Raw genomic sequence first — 20,448 nt, forward strand, 5'->3', positions numbered from 1 at the left:
TTCTTCTCTTGTCTTTTCTGTCCTGTGGACACATTTAGTTGTATTGTCCCTGCTGTTTCGTGAGATGTTGTGTGGCTGTGTTTCGGAGTATCTGTGTGATATGTGATAAATTGTGAAAAAATATAAAACAATTGTGGCTGTTAAAGCTGGCGTCAGACGAGCTTTAACATCAAGGTAGTGCACATTATACATAAGTAGCCTGGCCTTCCCTGCCTCGACCCCCTCCCAACCCAGAATGGCTATTGGCCTAACCCTGGGTTATATCGATTCTCAGTCACCACATCAGTAGTGTGGACTCCGGTAAATCCAGCTTAATTCATTACTGCACACAACACTTGTTCACATGCTTTCTTTTTTTGCATTGTCCATCCACATAACTAGATTTCCTGCAGTGGTAATACTAGCCATACGTCCTGCCCAAACTGAGCCCTTCATTAGAGATGGGAATCTGGGTTTTAACACTCCCATGGCATTCTCACACACGCAACCACACACATAGCTCACCTGTAAAGTTCTCCAGGTAGTACCTATAAAGTTTACACTGAATGGGCGTCACCCTCACAGCGAGCACATACTCATGCTTTGGAGGTAGGAATTTGGTCAGTGCCGTGTAGTCCTTTCTCTGCGCAGTGGGAATGGGAACAAGAAACAAAACAACGTCACCATTTCTGAGATCCAATCGCTGAAATTGAAGGCCACAAGAAAACAAGATTTTTCTTTCTACTTGTTTTCTACCCATTATGCAAGGCACAGACAGTCGCGACACCAAATTACAGCCAGCCAAATAGTCCATCTCTAAAGGCTTGGCGAATGTTCCAGACCATCAAAGAGGTGTCGTTCAATCGACTGAGATGACATCCGAGGCCAAAGAATACATGTTGGCGGAAAAATGGCAATAAAGCAATGAGAACGAATCCAGGATCCCTCGAACGCGGACATCCGTGGTCTTTCATTTCGATAACCCAGGTGGGCGGTCACCCAAGCACTGCCGCCATCCCTTTAAGCCATTGCCTTAAATTCCTCTAAATCACAGGGGATCTATTGAGCTATACTGAATGGTGGTTAACTCCCATTTCGACCGGCTATGCTTGCCAGCTGGCTAACACCATATCATTTCACATCAACAGAACACCTCGATGCGTTTTGCCAACCAGTCATTTCACGTTATTCCCTATTCCTGTAGCAGTCATTCGATCCAAAGTGAATAACAGATTATGGTGAATTCTGATGAATGTTTTAATGGGAGCCGGTAGGTTTACGGGAAATCAAACCCAGTGTCTTCCGGCTGGGAGTCACACACCCCCACACTATTTCTTCCTGTACAACCGTGACCCCGTGATCATTTTGCCAGAATTTTTCCGAGTTCCACTGGCTTGCTCCTAGTTCCTCCGGGGAGCGGCGGCTGACCTGAACGCAGCCGGCCAGCATCTCGTAGAGGATGTGGGCCCTCTTCTTCATGACGCGCACGTCCTGCTCAGTGGAGTCGGCACACTGGCCGTTCTGGATGGGGTTGATGAATCGGTTCCTGAACTCCTTCACGGAGCCCAGCAGGTTCTCCTTGATGAAGTTCACCATGCAGTGGTCTGGTGGGGGGGAAGAAGAGGGCGGAGGTACGATGAGCACCGGCGTAACGAAAACACGCTGAGCCAGGTTTTATGCACCGCATATCTGGGGGAACGTGCCAACAACAACCCCGGAATGTATGAGGTCTGCCTCAACACTATAGAGGGCTTGAAACTTTAAAATAGCTTGGAATGCAACTCTGTGCAGTCCTTTTGCCCATTACCTTACGGTTAAAAAAAAAAACCCTCTTTTTCTGATTGTCCTTCAATTCGAAATGCACTCCGAAGGGCCTTTGTATTTTCTTTAGGGTATTCTAAAAATACATGTGCCTTGCTATTCCCACCGTTATCCATTTCTCTGTGGCATGTGTATCTGGTGGGGTGGGAGGCTGAAGTCGTTCACATTAGAGACTCACACTCTATGAGGTTGTTCTGCAGTGGAGTTCCGGTCAAGATGACCCTCCGCCGGGTCTTGATGGAGTTCATGGCCCTGGATACGGCAGACGCCTCGTTCTTGAGGATATGGCCCTCGTCACAGATCACAAAGTCCGGACCTGGGGGGGGGGGGGGGGGGGGGACGACACACACATAAAGTCATACTGAAGAGCATCTAGGTTTGAGAAGGGGAGTCCAAAAAAATGTATTTCTACAGTGGGCCGTTTACACAGTGTTGTTTTGACACCGTCACACCGACACTTTTCCTGAACGTTGGGTAAGACAGGGTGTTTTGCCGCGTCTTCCCACCAGAGAAAGTTTTCAGAATGCCTGGGAACAAGGTGACGTTCTGGTCGAGTTTATGTTCCATGTAAGCGAATGACGTGCTTACAGATCCCAGCCTCGAGCTACGATGTGATTGGTCAAAACACCTATAAAGCGCTAGAACGTGAAACACCCCAGTCGCCTAGATTGAGATTTTCTGCAATTACACTGTAGATAATTCAGCTGAAGTCTGATTTGTGTGACACACACACCCGATGAAGGACAAACAATAACACAACCAACACACACAAAAACATACCAGGATCCACAAGAGTCTTCTGGAAGGTCTCCTTCAGCTTCTTGCTCTTGATGTTCCGTCCCTGGGTGAGGTTCCTGTACATCTCGTAGCCTATGATCATGATGCCCCCGTCCTCCTGCCACCGCTGCAGGGCGTAGGCGCGCTCCTGGGGCCTCTTCACCGTCGCCAGCTCCGTCACCTGGGGTCCAGATCAATGCATTAATGGAAAAAAAAAAAGGCAACAAAAACGTTACCCAATTTTGAAAAGTGTGATGCGAAACACAGAGGAAAATGGACTGAATTTATTAATCGCTTTTATCCAAAGCGCTTTACAATATTTTGCCCGACATTCACCCATTCAAGCACACATTCCACACCGACGGCGGTGTCAACCATGCAAGGCGACAGCCAGCTCATTGTGGGCAGTTAGGGTGAGGTATCTGGCTCAGGGACACCTCGGCACTCTAGCTAGGAGGAGCGGGGTGAACGAACTAGCAACCTTGCGGTTACCAGCCAACCCGCCATACCTCCTGAGCTACTGCCACTCCAGCGGTACACACGCAAGAACAGTAAATACCTCCAAGCTCTCCTCGTCCTTCATCCCGTGCTGCCACTTTTCAAACTCGTTGAGCCAGTTGAGGACCGTGTTCAGCGGGCAGACCACCAGGGCCGTGGAGAAGTTGAGCTTCTCACAGAGCAGCATTGTGTGGAGGAACGTCACCACCTGCAGGGCCAAACGCAGAACTGCACTCAGACAACACAAAAACAACTCGTCGTCCGGTGACAAGGGGTGGTTGCTATGGCTGTCGAAAAAAGGGAAGATTTGCCTAGATACAAGCCCAGAAAAACGTTTGCTTGAACATAGAAATCACGGACGACGGAAACGCAAGTGGCGAGAGGACAAAAGGTTTATAAAAGGTGCCGTGAACCGTTAACGGAAGGATGGACAAGAGCTCCGTCTCGTACCTGCAGGGTCTTCCCCAGGCCCATACAGTGGGCCAGGATGCACCCAGAGCCGGATGACTTCTCAGTCTTCTTCATCGACTCGCAGCAGCAGTCCCAAATGAACTGCACACCTGGGAGGAGAAGTAAAGGGCGACACAGACAAAAAGGCTCATTTGCCGGTCTACTTCATAGAGGGTCAGTGATACCCTGGATACAGTCCGGGAAGTGGGAAGGTGTTATTTTCTGTGATGAACAGACGGTCATTAAGGGTTAGCCGATAAGAATAAATGTGCTATAAAGATAGCCGAAAATGTGTGACCTGTAAAGCAGGCTAGCAAGCTTTTGATTGGTTTAAAGTGCTCCCAGTGACCACAAATCCACAGTTCTGTTGGTCCTGCAGTTTCTCAAAGTGGCACAACGTAATAGCGATTGTGAGGATTACCCCTCCAGAAACAATCTCAGCTGCGAGGATAAGAGCTGAAGTTGTTACTTGCGATAAGTGTGGCTGCATTTGACCAAAAGCCGTAATAACTGAACACTTTAAGATTACATCACGGACCACCTCTCTGATTCAAAGTTATTGCATTTAATGCAACAATGTTCAAACATTAAATGGATGGAGACCAGACCCTTCTTTTCACATGTGCCAAGGCAGCAAAAACAGAAAATCTGGGTCCTAATGCAATAATTATATTGTTGGTTAACGGCTGATTGTTAACATGTCTGGTGTCTCACCTTCGACCTGATGCGGTTTCAGCTTGGTGACCAGCTTCTTGTGCACCTGCACCATGGGTTCCTTGGTCTCTTCATCCTCATCCAGCACCATCTTCAGGGTGATTGGACAGTCCATCTGACTGGCCTCCTTTATCTCCGCCGTCTGAAAGGAGTGTAGTAGCGGGTGAGTTCCACATATACCTTTGCCCCGATTGTTCCTCTGTCCCTTTGGTTTTGGCCAGGAGCAAACTGTATTCAACTTCTTTTTTTGACATGTTTGTGTGATTTGTTGCAGGGCAGGACTGGTTTACTTTACTTTTGATACCTCTATCATTTTTTCCCTCAGCATCTCCCTCTCGGCGATGCGCTGTCGCCGGTCCTCCTCCTCTTTCAGAGCGTCCCGGGTCTCCGTGCGCAGCTTGTCGTCCTTCAGGATCTTGCGGATCCTCTTGCGGCCCTTGGGCGTGTCCTTATCGTCTCCGTCTTCGTCGTCCCCGTCTTCATCCTCACCGCTCTGGGAGCAGAGCGGAAATATGCATCACGTTTCTTTTATTGAGCTTGGATGGCCGGGGTCAAGACACGCAGGGCAACGTGCGACCCCGCGAGAAAGTGCAAGAGAAAAGATCTGAGAAGCAATTTGTCACACAGAGAGGCAGCTACCTTGTCGTTGCTGGACGAGGAATCCTGAACTTTGATTCTGCGCCTCTTCTTCTTCTGTTTCTGCTTGGAGCTCCGTTTCTCCACGTCTTTCTTTTTGGACGACCTGTCGATACATAACAGAGGATCCAGCTCAATGGATGGGGTCAGTCACTGGATTTGATTTTTTATGGAGTGTTGAACTGGACATGGGAGCCTACCTGGTCTTTCTGCGTTTGCCGTCCTCTTCTGACCCGCTCAACTCCTCGCTAATCACAGACTCATCGTCGCTGGCGGATCCGGACTTCTCAAACTCTGAGTCCGAGTCGTCACTGCCGACTGAACAGACCCACCACGAATGAATTAAGATTGCATTTGTAACACGCGTTACCCAAATCTAGGTCACAGGTGATGAATCACATCCACGCAACATCAAAACAAACCTTTCCGCCATGATCGTTTCTTGGGGTCCTTGCTCTTCTTGCCCTTGCCACCAGACTTCTCGTCCCCCGACTCTCCTTCGCTCAGAGCCAGTTTGTGGCGCAGCAAGGCGTGGCGCCGCCCCTTCTTTGCGTCTCCGTCCGAGGCGGAGCCTTGCTGGGAGTCCTCCTCGTAGTCGTCATCGTCGTTGTCTGGAGACAGGGACGCAGCGGCATATTGTGTGAGCGAGAAAGGCAACCAAGTGAAGTCATCTCTCCAGCACGTTTCACAGACGGGAGGTAGCACAGGGATTTACAGTACAAAAGGCAGTGAAACAGTACCCGCCCACGTAATTGCCAAACAGAACCGACATAGTGGTGTATAAAAGGCTTTTCGATAAGGAGTTAGACAGAGTGTACCAGGGTCAGCCACTGGGTACCACTGCCCCAAAGGAGAAATATAACCATTAGGATAATCAATAGGAGGAGCCGTGCATCGTTTTGAGAAATTTCTGCTACCTTCCTGATCTTCATCTCCGTCTTCCTCCTCGTCATCGTCTTTATTCTCTTTCTTTACTTTCTTGGATTTCTTGTCTTCGTTCTCTCCCCCTTCACCGTCTGAGGAACTGTCGTCACCAGACGAGTAGTTGGACTTTATTTGTGCCAGAAGCATTTTCTTTGCAATTCTAAAGAAGGGAAGGAAGAAAATCGGGTTGAGTCAATTCCTAGTTACATTCATCCCTGATCGGGTTCAGACAGGATAACCAGGATTAACCTCAAAGTTTGGCTTTCATGCGTACCGGTTTTCAGCGTCGTCATCGTCTTCACCAGGATGAGAGCCGTCTTTATGGCCATCTTCATCCCCTGCACATACAAAAACATGCGTCAACACACAATTGGAGGCCACACGATGCAATTCGAGTACTTTCTAATGGCTGTCGCCCCCACCTGAGGACTGATGGAAGTTGCCGCTTGCTGTGGCCACGTTCTCCTCCACGAGAGGCTTGATCCTCTGCTGGTCGCTGTCTTCTCCGGAGTCCTCCCCGTCGACGGCCCTTTCGTCCCCCTCCTCCTCGTCGCTGGAGGACGACTTAGACGCCCCTTTAGCCTTCCTCGCCTTTCGCTTCTTTTCGTGGGACCTTTTCCGATCCCCGGCCTTGGCGTCGGGAGATTTCTTGACTTCTTCCTTCTTCTTCGTCCGGCTTGACCTTCTCTTGGTGGCCTTCTCCGGCTCAGAATCCTCAGAGCCGCTGTGTTTCTTCTTCTTGGAGGACTTCTTGGATGCCACCGAAGATTTACTTTTGCCCTGCTCTTGAGGGTCAGAGTCGGAGGTGTCTGACTTCCTCTTGCGCTTGCTCGGCTTCTCCTTCTCCTTAAACAAGCACTTCTTGGCACTCTTCGTGACCTCCCCTTCAGCGGAACTGTGCTCCTCTGCCACCTTCTGCAGCAGCATGTCGGGCACGGAGTCCGAGTCAGACTCCTCCCCTTTGTCCTCGGGCGAAGAGGTCTTGGTCCGTTTTCCGTTTTTGGTCTTGATGCTGCTGGACTTTCCGGCCTCGTCGGCCTTGTCCCGGTTCTGCTCTTCTGTCTCGGAGGAGTCCTCCTTGGCCTTGATCTCCGCCTGCTTCCTGAGTGGTGTGGTCTTTGTCCGGCTAGAGCGACGCTTACTGGGGACGCAATCGGTTGGAGTTCCGTTCCTCTGTTTCACCTCAGAACCCGAGTCCTTCTCCTCCTCTGCCTCCTCCTCTTCATCCTTTTCTCCATCCTCTTCTACCGCCTGCTCTTCCTCTTTTTCCACTTCATCCTCCTCTTTTTCCACGTCATCCTCCTCGTTTTCTACTTCATCCTCGGCCTCGTTCTTCTTCCCTTCCTTCTTATTCTTCTTGCTCTTCTTTGGGGTTTCAATCTCCTTGTCCTTGCTCTTGCTCTTGGACCTGGATCTGGAGGACCTGGAGGATCTGGAGCTGCACGTTGTCACCACCGGCACGGGGGTGAGTTTGACGATGAGGTTCTTCACCTTAGGCTGGTGTCGCTGGGAGTTCGCTGCCTTCTCCTTGGACACGGCGGCCGTGTCTTCGCCTGCGTCTCCGGCCCCGTCGTTGGCCGCGTCGTCTGTCTGCGAGAGCATGGAGGAGTCGGCGAGGCTCTCCACCATCTGGAAGAGCTCCTCGGGAACTGACGGGGGAACCGAGACAATGTCGTGGTCCAGGGACATCTCATCCATCGGCATGTCGTCGTCGTCGTCGTCGTCGTCTTCGTCATCGTCCTCGGACTTCGCTGTGACGTTGGCCTTGGCGGTTCCCGTGTCCACTCCCTTTGGCTCAGCATCAGGGGATCGATCACTGTCCTCATCACCATCCTCCTCCTCCTCCTCGTTGTCGTCCTCTTCCTCTTCTGGCTCCGCCGCGACAGCGATATCGTCCACGAGTTCTGTGTCCGCATCCTCCGCGCTTTTCCTGTGAACGTGTAACCCCTCGTCGCCGTTTTGCAACTCCATGTTCTTGAACTCGGGCTCCAACGCGTCCTCCAGGGCAGTATGGGCTTTTTTCAAATCGCTGAGCACCGATTTGAACGCGTTCAAGTGTCTATACCTGATGGAGTTGTCCCCTTGCTTCTCACTCGCCTGCTGGATGAACTGAATGAACGTGTTGTTGAGGCCCGCCGTCGTCTCCACCAGCTTCTTGGCCTTTTTGACGAGCTCTTTGGAAACGTGCAGCTTTTTGTAGCAGAAGGTCATGGTCCCAGAGTCCTCGCCGTGCTCCTTTCCGTTGACGGCTTTGTGTCTTTTCGCCTCCTTCCCTCTGTGCTGCTTGCCGTCACGCTCCTGACTCTTCTCTGGTCTACGCTCCTTGTTCCACACCGTTTCTAACTTCTCCATGATACGCTGGCATTTGGAGGATAAGTCCGAGAGTGGCTCAGAGGTGCACACGTAGCAGTGCCACTTTGAGTTCTCGTTGGTGATGACGGACAGCTCCTTCCGTCCCAGGTTGCGCAGAATGCACTTCTTGCAAAAGGCGTTGTTGCAAAAGTCGCAGCAAATCAGTTTGCCCCCTTCAGCACACCACCTAATAAAAAGAGAAGAGTTTAGATTACTTAAATTAGAGGTTTGCTTTTACTTAATTTGTAGTAGTCTTTTTCCAAAATGTTATATTGTCTTGAACCTTGCATCAGACTTTTATATTTGAATCATTGTGGTTACCTGTATAATACCCCAGTATTATACAGGGCTCACTGGAAAATGGTCCAAGTTTTATTCTCCCTGTTCAACTAAAAGGATACAATATAATATTGTCATATTTATAAAAATGTCAAAGTGGTGAACTATCAGAATGAATGTATTGATTAAGTGTACAAAGTCATAAACTTATAACATAATTCTAACAATTCAGTCAACAAAAATCAATTTTGAGAAAATATTAAACAAAAAGAAAGCCTTTATTCTTATGTCACTGAAAGCACCTGAACCCAAAAACATGAAAAAATGTTTTAAAGGATTATGGAGGTTACACGTTTTCAAATAAGACATCGTACCTGCACTGCTCATCCATTCCGTCCGAGTCTTTGCTGATGTCATCACTTCTGTAAAACTTGTAACACGACTAGACACAGTGACATCCTCAAATCAATATACAGCTAAGGCATTTACATGAATGACTGACTACTAACACTGACTACTTTTGGTAACTGAACATGCCAAAACACTTAGAACTGCATGGTTGGAAAACAAGAGACAAAACTACCTTGCAAATAAGCACTTTGAGCACAGGATGCTCAAGAACAGAGTTACGTTGGAACTGATTAACTTGCTGCCCGCACGCTGTGCAGTTGACCTTCTTCTGCAAGGCATCATCTGTAATAAGGAACGGTTTGTTGAATAAAAATACATACACAGCCTTTATTGTATGGCGAGGGTAAAGGTATACACCCTTACCTGTGTTGCACTGTTTAAAATCCACTCTGAGCTTCATCGCTCCTTTATTTTCATTCACAACTGGCCTCATCACCAAGGTCGCTAGAGGAAACATTAGATACATTTAGCATCAAACTAGCGAACACAACATTGTCAATATGATGCAACTGAACCACTCTCACTTTTGGAAATGCTGCCTCCATTACTCTCTGAAAGATTGTCAGAAGCGACGTCATTTTCGGACTCTTCTGAACTGTCCGATTGATTTGCTCTAGTGGGAGGATCTTCGGTGGCTGGCAATCTACAAACATAAGAATATTTTTGTGGCCAGTAGTTAGGCTACAGCAGTATGACTGTGCTCACATGCGTGTGTTTGATCAAATGAAAGAGTAACAACCAATGGAAAACAAAAGGATGTGCTACTGAAACTAGCAAATTAATACTTTACTTCATAGTGTGCTTCACAGCTTCTGTCGAGCTGCCAGGCTGAGGATGAGAATAAAATTGAATTCTATTTTACAACATAACATATGGGCTATTGGATTCAAATTACTAAAAATATACTTTTGTTTTTGAAAGATTGCATGTAATTTACAACCCAAAATAATAAATAAAAAGCTTTACCTCCTCTGCCATCTCTGTCCCTTGATCTGAAGGCGATTCGCAAGAAGCCATACTCATCTGTATGGAAATGAAAAAAATCGATTCTTATTATTGTTTAACGTACTAAATGAGGACGAAGGGATTTCTAATGAATCAGATTGAGCCACAGAGTCACCTGATTTCGGTCTGCATCATTCGTGCCAGCTATGTTTTAGGGAAATTCGTAGCCAATGGGAAGGTGAAAAAAATAAAAATAAACTAACAACCCAATAGTTTACTATTATTTATTTTCCTGTGTCAAATAAACCATATATTATGAAGCAAGATGAGAACACCATTAATCATGGGTTTCATCCTTTTTGTAATTCTACAGGTCCAACATCATTTGAATAATAAATACTCTCGAATAAGAAAACGCAATGTTCAGTTCGAAAAGCAGAGGTAAGCGTTCCATTCGTAACATGTTACTTAGCATTGTCTGTAAACTTAAATCCTTGAAAAGGTATTATTATATTTCGGAGTGGAAGCCTGATGGTGCGAAGGCTTGGCCATTGTTTACATTGGCGTTTCACGTCATCATAATGTGCGCATCATGATGATGATGAGACCGCTAGCGAATTGTTGATCAACCAGCTCAGTCATACAAACAAACCAAAGTGCCGTCCCCCCCCCCCCCCCCCCCCGCCTGCCCCCGTCCCCCACCACCTCCAACGAAGGCCCTTATGTCACCAGGCATCCCATGCCGGCTTCAAACGAGCAAGTCCCCACCATTAAAGCATTTCAGACCTGCATGACCATGCCCCATTGTGTCATTGCAACAATGCAGTGAGCACAATGTTTTGACAGAGTGCCGACATTATCATCATCAACCTCATCATCAGTACCGTAAGGAGCTAGCATCAGCAGCCTCCTCACTACACAACTTATCCACCCGCCATTGCATGTTTCCCGGGCAACGATGCAGCCTTAACGGCGCATGCATGTGCATGCACCAAAAAATGCAAACAAGGGGCCTTCTCACACCCCCTGACTCAACGCCATGGCACAAGCTAGCGCAGGAATCGCGGGAATAGCAACATCTGGGCTAGCTGCGCTGGACTGCCCTATGCCGATAGCTATACGTTAGCCTCCGGATTATTCAGGCGTCAGCAATTAAGTGTTCTACTTTGTGGAAAGGTGGTTAAAAAAATAAATAGGCACATGGGTTTTCGTTTAAGGAATAAACCTGTGGTATGCAGATAGACGATTATCGTTGTTGGGTGCTAGGGATCTAATGTGCCGGCTGCGCACATATCAGTGCTAGGCCAACACACACAGGCAATCACTGGAGGCTAAGTTAGCTGTAGCAAACTTAGCAACCTGATTGATGCAAAATTAAGTCGTCCCACTAAAAAAGCGCGAATGCGTTCATACCTCCTCTCCAAGGCGGGCGTTTCGTGATGGGCAGACACACGACCAGTCGGTGCCACGGTCAATCCAATTCCAGCTAAGCTTTTTTTTCGATGTCACTGCGCCGATAAAAACATCACATAACCAAACGAGTCCGGTCAGGGCAGACAAAGCACGGGGACCATCTTGCCGGATGGCTGTGGACGCAGTAAAATGGCGCATCTAGAGCAGATACTTTGAGCCATTTCATTGGTTGGCCGCGTTAAAAAAAAAAGTGCTTTCTGAATGGCTGAAGTTCTTGGAGGCTTGATCATAATAGACCTCTGAAGAATAAGTCCCGCCTCCGAGGCTCCCGGTTCCCTCGGTCAAATGTCTAAGGGAAATAACATGTTTTTTTTTAATGATCGTTGATATGGCCGACTAACCTTAAAGGCCATATAGCTTGTAGGTTGTTGTTATTCGATGCTTTGACGCGTGTGTCATATCCAATCTTATTGCAAGAAACCCATAGAACTCACGAGGAGGCAGGATAGCTTGCACGGGGTTTATTTATCCAAAAAACAAAACATCAGGTAATCCAAGTTTACATGTTCTCCGGTCCAATACCGAATAGATGTTCGAAGTTATGATCCTTTTTGCCTTTACATGTTCATCCAATAAAACATGCCATGGGACACGACGGCGACGCTCAAAAACTTATTTCGATCCACACCTACTAACTTCTCCGATCTCATAACCACGTTGCTAACATTATTCTAACAGTCATTCGCAAAACCACAAGTTACGGCATTAATGGTGTAGAGTTAGGTAGTTGTAACTCGGAAATAAGTGGAGAGATAGGCTTCCCGCGTGTACTCTTGAAGCACGACTTTATTCAAGTGCCTCTTTACAACCTCCCCCGCCTAACCAATAGGGGGATACATCACATCCCGTGTCCTATAAATCCATTAACACTACATCCCCCTTTCTAAGATCAGTTGTACTGATATCTGACTAACAACACTGTACTGTAACAGACTATATTGAAAAGGTTAACTGTTCCCAGTCTCGAACATTCCTGAAAAGTTATTAAACAGACTATGTTTCATGAACAATAAGCATATGAACATTTATTGGCAAAACTGAACTAAGAAGGTGGGGTAGACTGCCCAAACCACCTACTGAGTGTGGGGATTTATTCTGCCCCGTAGAAACCACCCAGTCTTACCCGGGGTACCTGCTATTTAACCACAAAGTCCTTCAGGTACCCTGGGGTTCGTCTCTCTCTTGCAGGGTAGCGTGCGGGATGCTCAGGACTGCCTGGCTGAACTGGGCCCCGCCCTGTTTGATCTGGAGTCACTGGCTGACCAGTGGGTTGCTCCGGCTCTGGTAGGATGGTCTGCGGTGCTGGCGCCACTGGAGTAGTGACGAGGTGATTTCGATTGCGGCGCAGGACCCCTCTGGGAGTGTCTATGACGTATGACCTTGGTGCTTCCGCCTGTCTTATCACTGTCCCCTTCTCCTTCGTATCCTTTACCCAGACATGGTCGCCTGGTGTCAGACTTGGGAGATGTTGAGCTCTGTGTCTTTTGTTAAAGTTCCAACTCAATCTCTGTCGCTTCTTCTGCTCCTCCTTTTTGAGTTTGGTTATGTCAGTCCAGCCAGGGTTCAGAGAGGACAGAGTGACCGGAACTGTTGTTCTGAGCTGCCGGCCCATTAACAGCTGTGCTGGACTGTATCCATTGGCGAGTGGGGTGGCTCTGTAAGCCATGAGGGCTAAATAAGGGTCTTTTTCCTTCTGGAGGAGGTCTTTAACTGTACGCACAGCGCGTTCCGCCTCTCCATTGCTCTGAGCGTATCTGGGGCTGGACGTTGTGTGTGTGAATTCCCACTGTGTAGCGAACCTAGTGAAGTATTCAGACGCAAACTGGGGACCATTGTCTGTCCTGACTTCAGACGGTATGCCATGCCTGGCGAAGATGGACTTGCAATGTTCCACTACTGCTACTGAGGTTGTTGATGTCAGTTTAGCTACTTCAATGAACGGGGAAAAATAATCTATCACCAATAGGTACTGGTTATCATTCCACTGAAACAAGTCAGCACCCACCTTTGCCCATGGTCTGTCAGGAAACTTTGTAGGAAGCAGTGGCTCTCTGGGGTTGACTCTTTCCTTTGCATATGTGTCACAGCCCTCGACCACTTTCTGAAGCTGTGTACACAGTCCCGACCACCAGACAGATTGTTTGGCTCTTTCACAACACTTTACTATGCCTTGGTGTCCTGCGTGCAGTTTCTGAAGTATGTCTGTCTGTAGTGGCTTGGGAATAACTAGCCTACTTCCTTTTAGTAGTAAGCCGTTCTCCACTGATAGTTCTTCCTGGACTTGAGTGTATGGTAGGTAAGCTTTGTCTATTGTGGATTTGTCTGGCCAGCCCTCATTACAGTACGCTTTCACTTGGCTCAGTATGTCATCACGTTCTTGGTGTTCCTTTATTTCTTGTAGCCTCTTTTCCGTAGCCGGGAGGGTTGACATGACCATGTTGACATACAGGTTGACTTCTTTCTCCTGCTCCGGCTGCCCCCTGTCCCTCAACGGCGCCCTTGACAGCACATCTGCCGTGGCCAACTTCTTGCCGGCCACATGGGAGATGGAGTAGCAGAAAGCCATCAGCCGCATTCTGAGTCTTTGAATGCGTGGGGGGAGCTCATCCAGGCTCTTTGAACCCAGTAACGGAACCAGAGGCTTGTGGTCTGTTTCCACATGGAACCTGATGCCCACCAGAAAGTCTGAGAAACGCTCGCACGCCCATGTGATCGCTAAGGCCTCTTTCTCAATCTGGGCGTACCTTTTCTCAGTGTCCGTGAGTGATCTTGAGCTATATGCGACTGGCTTGAGGTGGCCCTCCTCCTGTCTCTGGAGTAGCACAGCTCCTAGGCCAAACGATGACGCGTCAGCTGAGACGACTGTCTCTACCTTTGCGTTCTAGAGCGCCAGCCCTGGTGGTGAGCTCAGCTCCTCTTTGATGTTATTGAATGCTCTTTGTTGATCATGCCCCCACTGAAACATGTTTTGCTTCTTCAACAGGTCCCGGAGTGGCTGTGTCTTCTCTGCTAGAAGGGGGAAGGACTTCCCCAGGTGATTCACCATTCCGAGGAATCGTCTCACTCCGCTCACATCGTCCGGCTCCTCCATGTCTGTCACTGCTCTCACTTTGTTAGGATCTGCTCTCACGCCGACTGCATCTATGATCTGTCCGAGAAATTTAAGTTGGCTTTTTGAGAATTCACATTTCTCACCTCTCAGTGTGACGCCTGCCTCCTGCAGCCTCCCCAACACCGCCAACAGTTGTGTGTCGTGCTGGGCCTGTGTGTCTCCGTACACAAGCACGTCGTCCATCTGGCACAGGACGCCGTCAAGTCCCTCCAGTATCTGGGACATTCTTTTCTGATAATGTTCAGGTGCAGAGGATATGCCAAAGCAGAGGCGATTAAAGCAAAACCTCCGAAGGGAGTGAGGAATGTTGTGAGGAGGGCGGACTCCTTGGCAAGGGGAATTTGCCAAAACCCTGAGTTAGCGTCGATTTTTGAAAATACTTTGGCGCCCTCTAGCTGTCCAAGTGTGTGTTCGACTGACAGGAGCATGTGTCTCTCTCTCTTGACGGACTCATTCAATTTCGTCAGATCAACGCAGATGCGCACCTCATCCTTGCCTGGCTTCGGTACAGTGACCATTCCGGCGCACCAGTCTGTGGGTTGTTCAACCCTTGATATCACCCCTATCGCTTCCATACGTGAGAGTTCCATCTTCACCTTTGACATGAGAGGCAGCGGGATTCGACGTGGGGTTGATATGGAGAATGGTTTGGCGGCTGTTTTAAGCTCTATCTTGTATTCCCCCTCCATCTTGCCTAGCCCTTTGAACAGTTTGGGGAACTGCTCCTTGACTCTCTCGACTGAATCCAGTGCCACTGTGTCTACTCTAGCCACTAGCCCAAGTGCCTGAATAGTTGGACGTCCCAGCAGGTTAAATTTCAGACCTGGGACTACATACACTTCCTGTGTAGTGTTTTTACTGTCCGTCCCTATGGTAGCCGTGAATTTTCCCCTCACCGTGATGGGCGTCTGACCTGGACCTAGCAGCACTTTCTTTGCGCTCTCTAGCTCTGGAAACTGCCCCTTCTTAAAATCATCTTCAGATAACACTGTCACATCAGCCCCCGTATCTATCTTGAATACTGCTGTGTGCTCATTCACATTAAGGTTGATCAGCCAGGGTTCACCCACTGAGCTGACTGTGCCTAGGAAAGCGATTCCCTCCTCATCTGACTCAGCTGTGTTTACTTCGTTGAGAACCCCTGATCTTCACACCTTTGCATAGTGACCTTTTTTCTGGCACTGGTTACATGCTACATCTCTAGCTGGGCACTGATTTTTGCTGTGTGCTGGCGTTCTACCACACCATATGCAACGCGTCTGGTTACCTGGCTGTGTGTGATAACTGCTTCTGTCATTTGTTCTAACCTGCATTTTCTGCTGTCTCCCTCTGCCTATGTCAAACTTGTTTTTTGTTTGAACACTGTCCACGTCCGTGGTCTCTGCCTTGAAGTTACTCTTCAACAGGTCCTGTTGCTTTTTCACTCTGTCGCTCTGACGCGCGCGCGTCACCGCCCTCTCCAGCGTCAGCTCCGGGTCCAACTGAAGTTTCTCCGACAGATTTTTATCGCGCAAGCCCACAACCAGTCTGTCCCGAATCATTTCGTCATGCAGCTGCCCATAGCCGCAGTGCTCTGACAAGCAGTGGAGTGAAGTGATAAAACTGTCCACCGTCTCCCCCTGTTCCTGCTGTCTCTGGTTGAATTTGGCACGCTCAAAAATAACATTTCTCCTCACCACGAAATGTCCCTCTAGCTTCTGCTTCACAGTGATGTACTCGCTTGCTTCTTTCCCCGTCATACGAAGTGAAGTGACAATGTCTTCCGCGTCATCCCCCATAGTATAGATTAAAGTGTTCACCTGGTTCTCATCCCACTGTAGCTCCAGACCCGATGCAATCCGAAACCTCTCAAACCTCCGAATCCACTTGGGCCACTCTTCTGGCTTTGTGAAGTCGAACTTGGGTGGCGGGAGGATCTGGAATCGCTCCATCTTAGCTTCCCAACCGCCGCAACCGGTAGCTATGCTGAAAACTTAAAAACTCAAAACTGACCAAAACGGACGTGAGTTCTCTCCAGTTAGTTTGGCCAAACCAAATCTCATGTTCACCCGAATTGAGTAACTGAAGTCTTCTGACACCATGTAGAGTTAGGTAGTTGTAACTCGGAAATAAGTGGAGAGAGAGGCTTCCCGCGTGTACTCTTGAAGCACGAGTTTATTCAAGTGCCTCTTTACAACCTCCCCCGCCTACCCACTAGGGGGGGACATCACATCCCGTGTCCTATAAATCCATTAACACTACAAATGGGTTGTAAAACAATAATAGATAACGTAAACTGACTAAATGCAAAACTAGAAATATTAAATATTATTCAAAATGTTTCCTTACATATAGATTTAGCAATAAAAATAACACACCTTTATAAATTGAAAATAAACCAAATTGGCTCTTACAATCGTACATAACAAACTCTGTAGTTCGCAAAGAAGTAAAAGCTGCATCACGTATTGAACTACACACTTTTTCCATCTAGTTTCGACTGGGTTTTTGGATTGTCGGTGCCGTTAAAGTAGCAGTAATAATTGTTTACTACTTTAAAGGCACCGACAAACCAAAACAACCAGTCGAAACTAGATTGAAAAAGTGTGTAGTTAAAAACGTGACACAGCTTATATAGAGGGAACCGGAGTCTCTCGGAGGTGGGACTTATTCTTCAGAGTTCTATAGAGTGGCGAAGTCACGCCCCATGGGACCTACGAGAACTACAGCTCTTCGCTGTTCTCGACGCAAATGATATACGTCACCACCCGCACTTGGAACTCCGGTACAGACATGGCGATCTCTCTGCTCCACTTCACCGCTTTTTTCCAAGGGGAGGAAAAAAGCATAGACAGAGGTGGAAACCATTATAAGTCGAGGCATGTGGAGAGTTTCAGTTATGCCGATGGGGAGATTGTCGGTTTTGTCCACGCAAGTCGCAGGGAGCGTGACGTCACATACGAGATGTGTAGTCTTTCCTGTAGTGTTTCCTCTACAGCCTTTAACTGAACAATTGCACAATAAACGGTCAAACTCTTGAAATGAAAAATTATCATTTAAATCCACAAACAACATATGTGTAATCCGGGGCATATAAAGACTGGGACCAGAAGATAATTACTTTCTCTCCATTTAAACCCATTCATATTTTTCGATCCCATGGGTTCTACCGGAAAGGGCGTGACTTCGTCACTCTATAGCAGGGGGGCCCAAATTCTTCCCAGTGGAGGGCCAAAATGTAATCGTGGGGAGGCTCGTGGGCCAAAATTAAAATTTTTCAGTATATTTAGTCAAATATGTGGGAGGCGGCTGAACAGGATAGGAGCTCAACAGCGCCACCCTACCATCAATGTATCACAATGTTATTCTAGGGTCAGGAATGGAAGTGCACCTATAAAAAATATTCAATGAGAGCGAGCGCAGATTCCAAGCGCTGATGGCGGAAAACAATAATATATACAGTGGGTAAGGCGCGGGCCAAATAAAATCGGTCGGGCCAAACTTGGCCCGCGGGCCCCAAATTGGGCAGCCCTACTCTATAGAGCTCATTAGTCCCTCCCCTTCCGGTGGTCCCCATGGGACCTATGAGATCGTAAAATATGAATATAAAAGGGGCGTGACTTCGCCACTCCATACTTGCAGAACTGCAGGAATGGAAACTGTGTTTGTGTACATGCATGTCCGTGATGAATTGATGGCACTCATTGAAACAATGATATGTGTCAGTAAGCGCTCCGCTAGTGTTATTCTAGGTGGTTCTGTGTTATTCTTTATCTGTGTATTGTTGCTACTCACTTTAGCGAGATGTCAGGCTTCGGCCCTTATCCCATCGCGACCTTTTCACCCTAGAGACTTGAGAGACTTCAAAGTTTAAAATATTAACCTTATATTGGAATTTGGCGCTTGTAGTCAACCTTTTGAGTTATTTATAATTGAAGGCTAGCCCTATTACGTATGAGTGACGAGATTAAATTAAATACGTAAATCAAACTTTAAAATGCTACTTTTGGATTTGAATGTGAGATTTGAGTGTATATGAACTTTTATTGTGTTTAATCGCTAATGAGAACGAGATAACATTTTACTGTCCACCAGAGGGCGTGAACAACCAAAGTAACAGAAAAACTGAAGATTGTATTTGTATTTTCCTTTAATGTTAGGTCTGTCTGTGTGTGTGTGTGTGTGTGTGTGTGTGTGTGTGTGTGTGTGTGTGTGTGTGTGATTAAACATTCTGTCCCCATTCCTTTAAACTTCTGCTGGAGGAGTTTAAAGGAACTATAAAGCAATTCACTCACACACAGACACAGACACACAAACACACACACACACACACACACACACACACATCCTTCTGCTAAACATATTTGCATCCCTAATCTGATTTGCGGGTTTTATGATTTTATGTTCTGTATGACTTCAGGTTCACATAACAACACATATTAACACTTTGTCTGATAACAAAATAGTAGGAGACTACAAATCAATACTTTATTTGAAGGTAAGGCTTCTGATCTTCAGTTTGATGACTAATTAGGCCACACTAGGTCCTTATTAGGCCATCAGGAAATAACGACGCGTAGATTATCTAAAAGAGACCCTATAAGAAACCTGTGTTTGACTTCTGCCTGGGTTCAACTTTCAACTAAACCTAAGCAGAGGCTGCCTGCACATAATATCATGAAGACATTCTCCGCACTCTGTGTTGCACTAATGCTGCACTTCACTGCCGTTGATTTGCAACCAATTGAATGTGCATATCTGGTTGACATAAAAAATCAATCCCATCAGACCTATTCAAAGGTAAGACACGTGGAATCTTGCATTTGGTTGGATGTTGTTTGTTGGTTTTATTATGGCTAAATTGTTTACCCTTCAAATAGAATTTAATGGACAGTCTCGTGCAGTCGGTGACCACAAATAAATTATGTTGGGTATGTTAAAAACATTATTTATATTTATATTATTTCTAATCATTAATATATTTTTTTCTTTTTTCTAATCATTATATTATGTATGTTTCTGTTATTGTTTTTGTTAATCTGTTATTTTTTCTGTTTCATCTTATTTGTTTTATTTCCTTATTCAAGGGGGACTTCTTTTGTTTGGCTGAGAAAAGTCTACATATTCATAATATGTCTGAATTTGACAATTCATGGAGATTGACCGACAGTTTGACCCAATACGTCAAAGTAAGCTGTTATTTTCAATGTAGAAATCATATATTACATTCTTTCTTGTTTTATTTGCACTCACTCTAACCCTTTTTTTCCTCAGAGAAGTTCTAATTGCACATTTCCCAACCAGGAGAAGATTTGTGTGAAGGATCTTCTATCCATCATTAATAATTGTGCCTCGAAAAAATGGCATTCAGAATGCAATTACAAAATGGCATCCAATAAAGGGCGCAAACATAGGTTTGTTTCCATGCCAAATTAGCAAAAGTTGTCACCAACCAATTGATAAGGAGTTACATTTGGACCCTGACATTTACTATTGTATTGTGGTAAATGTAACTATTGTATTGTAAATTTATTTCTACAATGTGCAATTATGCATTGTGACAAATTGTATTTTCTATTTTGTGAAACATATTTATGCAATAAAAGTTCCTAATCATAAATTGATTTCTAATGGATTTTATTGTATTTGAGCCAATTATTATTAACCTCTGTGCTAATCAGTACGACATTATGACACGTACAGACCCATTCAGTTCAGTAAAAACTGATGAAACACTACTGGACAGAACCACTGCAAATGTATCACATTTTATTTGTTTCATACATATTTACTGAATGGGTTTACTCACACACAGACTGAGGTTGATTGAGGTTTCCAGCCCAAAATATAACTGGAATTACTAGACTCAATTTTGTATGTTGTACACTAGCAGGCAAATCTACTAAATGTAAATCCCTCCCTAATGAATTATTTCATTATGTATTAACTTATGTTGGTGCGGGTGTGTGTCTCTGCAGGTATGGGCATGTTTATAGATATGAATAGTGCAGATTAATGTGCGTATACAGATACCGACATTAGATGAGGGTCAACAGTATAATGGATTTAGGGTATTTTTAGGTTAGATTTAGGTTTTT

At 46.5% G+C, this 20,448-nt stretch overlaps 1 protein-coding gene and 1 long non-coding RNA gene across 3 annotated transcripts in view; one reads left to right on the forward strand and one right to left on the reverse strand.

Moving 5' to 3' along the window:
* atrx (ATRX chromatin remodeler) overlaps positions 1–11,369 on the reverse strand; it is a 32,978-nt gene extending 21,609 nt beyond the window's left edge. Inside the window, exons 1-21 of one of the 2 annotated variants that reach the window (XM_079744626.1) lie at positions 11,200–11,369; positions 9,808–9,864; positions 9,632–9,669; positions 9,366–9,484; positions 9,205–9,285; positions 9,014–9,123; positions 8,805–8,872; positions 6,222–8,338; positions 6,074–6,137; positions 5,793–5,959; positions 5,298–5,486; positions 5,076–5,193; positions 4,879–4,981; positions 4,544–4,732; positions 4,240–4,381; positions 3,526–3,635; positions 3,137–3,283; positions 2,581–2,758; positions 1,979–2,116; positions 1,408–1,583; positions 505–622 (exon numbers count right to left, since the gene is read on the reverse strand). In XM_079744626.1, coding sequence (XP_079600752.1) covers positions 505–622; positions 1,408–1,583; positions 1,979–2,116; positions 2,581–2,758; positions 3,137–3,283; positions 3,526–3,635; positions 4,240–4,381; positions 4,544–4,732; positions 4,879–4,981; positions 5,076–5,193; positions 5,298–5,486; positions 5,793–5,959; positions 6,074–6,137; positions 6,222–8,338; positions 8,805–8,872; positions 9,014–9,123; positions 9,205–9,285; positions 9,366–9,484; positions 9,632–9,669; positions 9,808–9,864 — 4,429 coding nt within the window. In that variant the 5' untranslated portion in view covers positions 11,200–11,369. Of the gene's footprint in view, positions 1–504; positions 623–1,407; positions 1,584–1,978; positions 2,117–2,580; positions 2,759–3,136; positions 3,284–3,525; positions 3,636–4,239; positions 4,382–4,534; positions 4,733–4,878; positions 4,982–5,075; positions 5,194–5,297; positions 5,487–5,792; positions 5,960–6,073; positions 6,138–6,221; positions 8,339–8,804; positions 8,873–9,013; positions 9,124–9,204; positions 9,286–9,365; positions 9,485–9,631; positions 9,670–9,807; positions 9,865–11,199 lie in introns of both variants that reach the window. The other variant, XM_079744625.1, reaches the window with a different exon arrangement.
* Positions 11,370–18,997: 7,628 nt separating this feature from the next.
* LOC307081453 lies at positions 18,998–19,933 on the forward strand. The gene is made up of 4 exons (XR_013812150.1): positions 18,998–19,150; positions 19,231–19,281; positions 19,438–19,539; positions 19,625–19,933. It is a non-coding gene; the product is annotated as an uncharacterized lncRNA (long non-coding RNA).
* Positions 19,934–20,448: the final 515 nt, after the last annotated feature.

The sequence above is a fragment of the Pollachius pollachius genome (assembly GCF_949987615.1).
Source record: "Pollachius pollachius genome assembly, chromosome: 10".
In the NCBI taxonomy this organism is placed as follows: domain Eukaryota; kingdom Metazoa; phylum Chordata; class Actinopteri; order Gadiformes; family Gadidae; genus Pollachius; species Pollachius pollachius.